Here is an 8496-nt window from a genome sequence, read left to right on the forward strand (position 1 = left end):
TCAAACACCCAGCTTACAAAGAAATCACTCATTGGAAAAATAATTCAACCTATTTCTCCACCCAAACACACAGTAGAACAAATTGTTGTTCAACGGTGTCTAACGTGTGTGTGTGTGTGTACATGTACACACACAGGCCACATTTTCCTTACTGCAAGGAACAGAGAAGTTTGCTTAATTTGGTAGAGAAGAACATGAAATCTCAACAGTCCCTCACTTCAGAAAGCTTCCTGACTTCACAAACTCTGAGTTCAGCACTGTACTTAAGTCTGCTTTTGAAAACGGCCCCAGCTTTTCTGTCAATGTGAATTTACTCACCACTTATAACTCATAAAGGTTAGCATGATTTGATGCTCTTAAGGAACATATTTTGGCCTTTCCTTCCATAAATAATCCTATCACTAAATAGCAGAAATGTAGCAATGAAGTTTTGCTCTCAGCTATGCTGATCATAAGCAGTCGCTGTTGTGATCACTTAATGACAGCTGGTATATTGCCAGTTTTTTTTTTAATTGCTTAATCACAGAAGAAAAAATGTACAGAATGTGTATTTATTAATGCAACAATCGGTACTTACGTATTATCGCAACGAGATTTTTGCGATCATAAAGGTTGCTTCCCGATAGTGAAATGTGTCCGGTAAGATTTTAAAAATGGGACATGATGTGTTTTCTTTGACAAGGAAGGGTCTTTTATGCAGGGTTATGAATACAAATTCGAAAAATAGTGAACTGTCTATGCATGCACTTCCCTGGCGGCAGCATGTCATTGCATCTTCCCGGTTACTGAGATCACTTCATGATTACACGTAGTAAGAGCACTTTCCCAAAACATCTCATTGCAGGACAATGCTCTCTTCTTCCTGTACTTTGTGGCTGTTAGCAACCGTTTTTTTTTTTTTAATTTTGACCTGAAGATGTCTTTACAAATAGTACCCCCCCAAAAAAAAAAAGTGACCAAAACCATCATTACAGGCTCTGCTTTTGCCTTCTCTGAAGGCTGCTTCCTTCCACACTGTCAAAATAATCAGTTCGTCAGAACAACAGCAGGCATTCTAATTCAAGCGTGCGTGTGTGTAAGGCACTCTGAAAACGCGAAGCTGGTTTCCTCAAATGTTTGTCTTCCCCTTCACACAGACCCTGTAACGGAAAGCTAGTCCACAACAAATAAAACAGACCCTAAATACCACCTTACAGTGGTTTGTGGCCTCGTTTGTACAGAAGTATTGTAAATTCGCAACCGCGAAAATCTGGTTGCGATAATACGTAAGTACCCAACAATCTAATAACTTGGTGCTGCCAGGTACCTTTAAAAAAATGACAGTTTGCAATCTGTCTACAAGTGACCACAGTCACTTCATGACAGATTATAAACTGTCAAACTGTTCTTTAAAGGTTGATGCCCCAACCATCCAACTCGTCCTGTGGATCTGCTCATTAAAATCTTAAATTTAATGCTGAAGAAACTGACTCAGTCTCATATGAACAACCTACTGTTTTTGTTTACTGTTAAAATTTCTTTCCTGGAAGACTTTGTTTTTGTAGTGAAAATTTCTGCATGGATATCTCTAAATATATTTATTTTTTTCATTCAATGAATGGTTGAAGAAGCTGATTCAAATTTAACCTTTTTCAAATACAAATATGGGAGAGTATAAAAGTAAAAATTATAGGTTTACACGTGGTGCTAATAACAGAGTGTCATTACAGTAAAAAGCTAAAAAAAAAGCTTACACTGCCCAGAAGCTCCAAGCTCTCATTTATGCTAGACTAGTATAGTATTTCTTCAACTTTTTGTAGTTTTAAGTAAAAAAAAAAAAAGGAAATAAATAAAAATAAAGAAATGTGGGTCTGTCCTGGTGTAATTCCACTTCCTCATTGTGATAGGTTAACGGCATGGGAGTTTTTGCTGCCAGCAGTAATTTTATGTAAGCTTCGAAGGAAGAGAGAAGCAACAGTAGTCAGAAATATTAGGTAAGGATGAACTCTGGGCAGTTGCTGGATAGCGGCTAAAGCTGAAAAGGTTACAGCTAAGGCTTTAATAATAGTAAGAAAAGTATTGCAGACCCCAGTGACCTCTTAACTATACTCGGCCTTCTGCAAGTGTAGATCCTCCTTGCATAACAAGCATAACTCTGCTCCTAAAGCCTCTTCTTTACCTAGCCTAAGAAAGTCCATTCGTTTTCCATTTACCTTTCTGGGAGAAAGGCTATTAAGAGAGAACATCTGTAGATCGAATGTCCTCAGGCATTTGTGAGACTGCATCTCTTCAAGGAGAAGTGCCTAAAAATGCACGACTCTTTTCTTTAATTCACCAAAGAGGAAGAGGGAGAAAGGTCACTAGACCATCCAAGTGTAAGCAGCAGTCAATTGCAATTCATTTTATCATGAAATGTGTAATAGACCACAAACAATCATTCTGCAATTGTAGCATCTACCTTTGCAGTCCTATTTCATGTGCTTTCCCTTGACAGCATCATGTTGTATTCACTTGCTCATCTATTTATATGTAGCTCCCACTGTATTTCACTGTATGGTTCACAGACTGTAGTTTTCCGATACGCCACAAGACGGAGCTCCTTTTCATTAGAGATAAAAGAGAGAAACGAAAGTGAAAGAGATCAGACTGAAACACAGGGTGAAAGAATAAGGGGCCTTGCATTAAACCCGGATGTTTCTAGTGTCTGGGAGAAGGAAGTGACGGTGTAGATCATGTTTTTTTGCTCCTTGGAAAACCTGGTCAATGGTGATCTGTGGAATCAGGAGAGAAGTCTGGAACCAGTAGTCCCACACCTGCATCTGATCAGCAAGGACAGGAATATTGTTGGGCCTATTATAAAAAAAAAGCCATTTTCGATTACCAGATGGCTGTTGGGTAATTTCTACACTTCTCATCAGTGGAACTTTGGTCCCTGACATCCAGAATATTATCGACAAAGTGGTGAGAGGCTTTGGCCACCATTTTAAACTTTCATAAGATTGTGCTATAGCTTTGACTGGGACTGTGGGCCTAGGCTTTTCCCTTTTTCCTTTTCTGAACTGGAACTGTTTAGCTTTATCTCGAAATAGTACTGGCTGTTGTGTTGGGGATCTCATGTTACTCACCCCTAAGTGTGGATTTCCCCTTAAATGCTTTGTGGATTACAAATACCCAACTTTCATATGAGCTCCGATTTTGGCCCCATCATGACGGCATTAAGACTGTACAGTAGTCACTGGCTAGTGAACAGGGTATAACAGAGTGCTTTCACAGTTTGGTCTGATTAGAACTGATCAAGGTTATAGCTGCTGTTATTGCATTATAGAATCATTACTGCTTAATGACATTGCATTTTTGCTCATATCTGAATGACAAGATCTCTCTTATTGAGTTCTGGGAGGTGTGATTTTACTGTATATATACCTCATTTTAACTTATTGCTAAACTTTGTGCTACTGCAGTAATTTGTTTGCTACTGTGCTGTTGCCTGTTAAGACTAGAGTTGCCATCTAGAATAAAATCTGTTATTATTTGCAACCTTGGTGTGTTGGGTGTAAATAGGGGTGTCACCAGTGTCAGGTAGGAAAGAACCTGTACACTATTGAACTACACCGGCGGGTGCGCTACATACATGCTCAGTAAGCTCTAGAAGTTGGGTGACATTTCTAGAGTCAGACCTTTCTTTTGTGGAATAGTGCTTGGTAGTACCCTGAATTAAGACTTCCACTTATGTTGATCTGCTTCCTGGGCAGGACTGCATATTGTTTACTACTTGGTTCTGCTGTATAAATGTCTCAGATAAAATACTAGTCACATGATCTACCAACCACCACAGTAGTCCATTTTTCAGCTGCACTCTTCCAGTACATCTGTCTGTCTCCCATGTGCCTTTATGTTGATGTTTTTTTTTACTTTTAGGATGCCCCCTCTTTGTGTCATACTCCTGTGGTGCTCTGACATTTGTGTTCTAAGTACGGGAAAGAACAATTCATGTTAAAGTTCTGTTTTGCTGCTTAGAGTCTGCAAAAGGACTTCCTCTCTCTAACACGCCAGATAGTGGTATCAATATAATAATCCACAGACAGATGGGAGGGAAAAGAGTTGCTAAGGTGTCCCTGGTGCTTTTTACTACTGGTTAACTTCTGCTGGAAGCATCCAGTCCTGAAGATCTACTTACAATGAGTACCTCATACGCACTCCACATTATTATAATTTACTCTGTTATTGAAACAGTAGAGAAGATACGCAGTGTCAACTAATTAGAGGTATTTGTATTACATCACGATGCAATAATTAATATTCAAAACAGAGTGCGGTGTAGTTTCTGTAATGAAATAAAAAGTGTGATAACATTTAATGGAATTATAACTAGAGTACAGTTTGCCATAATTTATCTAAGTTATTACCACTGTAGAAATGCTACTTCCATTTTGTCATTAGCAATTTCAGTTTTAATTTGGTATCTACTCTACCTGTTTGAAAACCGTTGTTATTCTTGGACTCCAGATTTTGGTTATTTGGTGAAGCATGTGTCATTGACTATTAGATAGCTAAGAAGGGGCAGATAATGACTGAAGATTCACTGAAAAGAAAGGCAAGTGAACTATGTCTAAATTTTAAGAGAATCAACTTAATTTGCTGTCTGACTAAATTGTTTCTAAATTTTGAAAAAAAATAAACTTGATTTGCTGTCTGACTAAACTGTTTGTTTGTTTGTTTGTTTTCCTGGAATAAAGGGTGAAAAATACATCGACCTGAGGAGCTAAGATACAAAAGCACAGACTACAGACTCTAAATATGTCCCCCTTTCTATGTCTTCTGTCTTCTCCCAACTTCTGCATTTCTTGAGTGTGGTCTCCTGCCTTTCCTGGACAGCCACACCATATGGCAAAATCAATTGCCTGCTTTGAAAACACTGGGCATTCTGCACTGAAGCCAACTTCCTGCTGAGATTGTCTCTTTCTGCTGATGAACACTGGAAGATGAACTCGGACAGGCTTTTCATGCCAGCCAGCCTCAGTCTGAAAGGAATGTGCTGTAACCCCATGCAGGGGATATTTAAAGAATTCTGTTCTTATGTTTGCAGTTATACAGCTCTGCAGATTTTTGGGGGGTGAAGAAGGATGTTTACCCTCTATTCAATGCATCTGCAGCACATCTGGTATTTTCTAATTGTTTTGGAAGATTTAAATTGCAGTATTACTGTCCTTTCCTCTGTGGGCGCTGGCAAGCCCATTGTATTGTCGATGTTTAGGCTGACAGCAGGGCTTGGGCCCCAGTGAATGGAGAGGGCCCTATGCAGTCTATTTACACAGTCTTACTGTTAACTGTTTAAAATGAGAGTTACGGCAAGACATGAACAGAGCTTGCAAGACACAGGTGAGCTGTTTGTATATGAAGCACCACTTTTAGTTTCCAGACTTATTACTGTATGACACAAACATTTTGTTAGATCATAGAGAAATAGCTAATGCCTCTTCCTAGCTAAACTGCAGACCCAAAGAAATCAATTAATTTTGAAAAGTCAGTGTTTCCTTTAGTTCCAGGAAATTACGTTTGTTATTTTGCTTGGATACAACACCTACAGTTAAAACAATTATGCTTTGGTTTGTGCTGGAATTATAACATTTCCTGTGATACATTTTACAAAGTTGAATCCCCCAACTCTTGTCATTAGGTCATAAGGTGTAAACTGACTCATGAAGCAAAAGTTGGTCATTAAGAATCTGCAACCAACTTGTTTACCCTGTGCTGGTCAAGTTAAGAGTTATCAGGGCTTCTAATTTGGAAAGAGCAGTGTTTTCAGTAGCATGATTGTAAAAATCAGTTTGAATCTATTGTTTGTCATTAGCTTTTTTCTGTTGGAGATGGATTCCAGAGACATATTTATGATGTGCAGTACGAACAACCATACGCACCTCCTGCAAGAACAGTTGCTGTTTCCCAGTTGAGTATTCAGTGAGTTCATATCACCTGTAAGGTGTGTAGAAATCCTCTTCTTGTATTCCTGGAAGCACCCTTTTGTTCATTACACGTTGGCCAGGGGAAGAAAATAAGCTTTGGCAATTATTGTACAGTTTGTGTCTTTCTTCATTAAAAGAAGAAATCTTTCCACCCTTCCCCCACACATATTCTCACAGTTAGCACATAGGATTAAGGATATCAGGTGTTTCCTGTAGTGCAAGGTTTGATTTCCTCAGCCTTCATTTGCCTCCTATGTAACTCTGATCAGGCCAGTTAACCAGACACTGGTCCTGGGAATTTGGGACATTAGGCTAGGCTCCTCAATAGTCTCCTGGACTACATGCCTAATAACTACCTGTGAACCTATGCATATCTTTCATAGTCCTCATATCAGTTTATAGATACATATATAAATTATAAATATATGATAAAAGGTCACTGAACTGCATGGATTCTAGGGTATGGAAAGTAATGACATGTTCTGTAAAATTCTAAATATTCTTCAGAAATTATCAATCTTAGCCGCTTGCGTCCAATAGGGAGCCTTTGCTTCCTTGAGAAGATTACTTACAACTTTAGAGAAAGTTTTTCTTTTTTTTTTGTCAGGGTGTGGGGAAGGCATCACATTTAAAACATATAAAAGGTAAGTGATGAGTAAAGTCCTGATGGGTTTAGTCTTGTAGAAGTACTTACATTTTAACCTGAGAACCATTCCATTGTCCTGTTTCTAAAGCCCAGAAGGTTTTTGTCTTTCTTTTTTGAGACTGTAAGTGCTGTTTTTCTGAGTAAGCGAAGAAAGGACTTGTAAGTCAAGTTGGTTTCAGTATGAACTTGGGGAATAACCACCTGTCTCTACCCACTTCTCCTCTAGGCTATCATGTAAATCTGTACAGAAGGTAATAAGACATCAGACACCCTGACTTGTTTCACGTTTAGGCATTTTTTTACAGAAATGCGCATGTATGGCTTCCTGTTGTGCTTGAAAGGGAACTGGGAGAAGAAAGTGGGGTTTCTTGGCTATTTGCATGTCAGTGTCCCACCTGTGTATGTGTATATATATATATATATATATATATATATATATATATATATATATATGTATGTATGTATATACATATATATATATATATATATATATGTATATATATATATATATATATATATATATATATACCTATCCACCCCCGCTCACTTGTTTTTTTCTGTGTTGTTATACTCATAAATTAGCAAGTCCTCTGTACAACAAATGTAATGAAGTTTGATTTGCTTTTCACTGCTATAGATGATTCCATTCATTTGGGTTTCTATAGCACTAACTTTGTATGTCAGAATAAGATATTTCACTTGAGATGGATGCTACAGTGTTTTAAAATGATGCACGCAATAGCAAAAGACATCAAAATATAAATGTCTAAACACAGAGAAGATGTCAGTGGAAGGAGGCATACTCGTGCCTAGATCACCTCAAATTACATCAGGAGACAGCTGCCCCGCAAGAGTATTGCACTTCATATCTCATAGTCATTTCAGCTAACTAGGGTGGAACAGGGAACTACTTCTTGAGGAAAGACATTCCACTGAAGGAATTGGAATCTCTCTCTGTTTTGTTTTTAATTTTTGTATAAAGATTATTATCAACCCTTGCTCCCACTTGTACTTAGCATGCCCCCACCAAACTGCTCAAGTTCTGTCCCCCAGGTTTTTTTCCATTTTTCAGTTCCTGCACCCTTTCTGTCATCTGACTGTGTATCCCACTACTACAACCAAATACTTCTTATAGATAACATGTAGCTGCCTAAACTGCAAACAGTACTGTAGAAGGGTCCTCATCATTTCCTGGTACAGCAAAAGGAAGAGCCACCCCGAAATCTCAGCTTCTGGTAAGGTACTCAATCATTATAAAGGTTTTAGATGCTGGACACTCAAAGTGATTATGGTAAATCATTTTGGGAATGAATCCATGTGGATTTTTTAACCATTTCCTTTACTGGCCACAGCATCCCTGTGACCAGCACCTGGCATGTGCCAATCCACCCTTCCCCCTCAGGCCAAATTGTCAGTCTTTCCCTTAGTTTGGAACTGCCTGTCTGAAGGAGCTGTGCCAGCACAGTAAAGGTAGACAAGTGTGGGGGGGGGGGGGATCTCAGATGCAGCATTATTCTCCTGCTGGGAATTTTGTTACATGTACCTAACCACTTCCCACACTATTAGCTGAAAGATGTGGAGCAGTGCCCGAAATGCTTGAAACAGTGTGCACATACATGTCCACACACTGATGTCCCTAGGCAGATTGCCATGCACTTCGTAGCAGACTCACATCCCCAGAGTTCCAAGTGCAAGAGTGGCACTACTGGACCCTTCCTTTTGCCCCCAGTGACATTCTTGTGACAGGATTTTTCCAACTCCATACTCCAGTTGGACAGGAAAACATTGGTTGCAAACTTTGTTCCCTACCATCTTCTTCATCACCCGAGCAACTAATCAAACTCACATTATCTAGGACTTCTACACCAGTGGAACTGACTACATCCAGGTATTTTTGACATGTTTATC

General features: G+C 38.9%; 1 protein-coding gene across 2 annotated transcripts in view; it reads left to right on the forward strand.

Annotated features, from left to right (window-relative positions):
* Positions 1-5816, forward strand: part of MCAM (melanoma cell adhesion molecule) — a 508421-nt gene extending 502605 nt beyond the window's left edge. For both annotated transcript variants that reach the window (XM_044081049.1, XM_044081050.1), the window contains one exon: positions 4716-5816. In XM_044081049.1, the coding sequence (XP_043936984.1) occupies positions 4716-4745 (30 nt within the window). In that variant the 3' untranslated portion in view covers positions 4746-5816. The remainder of the gene's footprint in view (positions 1-4715) is intronic.
* The last annotated feature ends 2680 nt before the right edge of the window (positions 5817-8496 follow it).

Source organism: Protopterus annectens, chromosome 8.part0 (assembly GCF_019279795.1).
Source record: "Protopterus annectens isolate FY-2018-M chromosome 8.part0, PAN1.0, whole genome shotgun sequence".
Classification (NCBI taxonomy): domain Eukaryota; kingdom Metazoa; phylum Chordata; order Ceratodontiformes; family Protopteridae; genus Protopterus; species Protopterus annectens.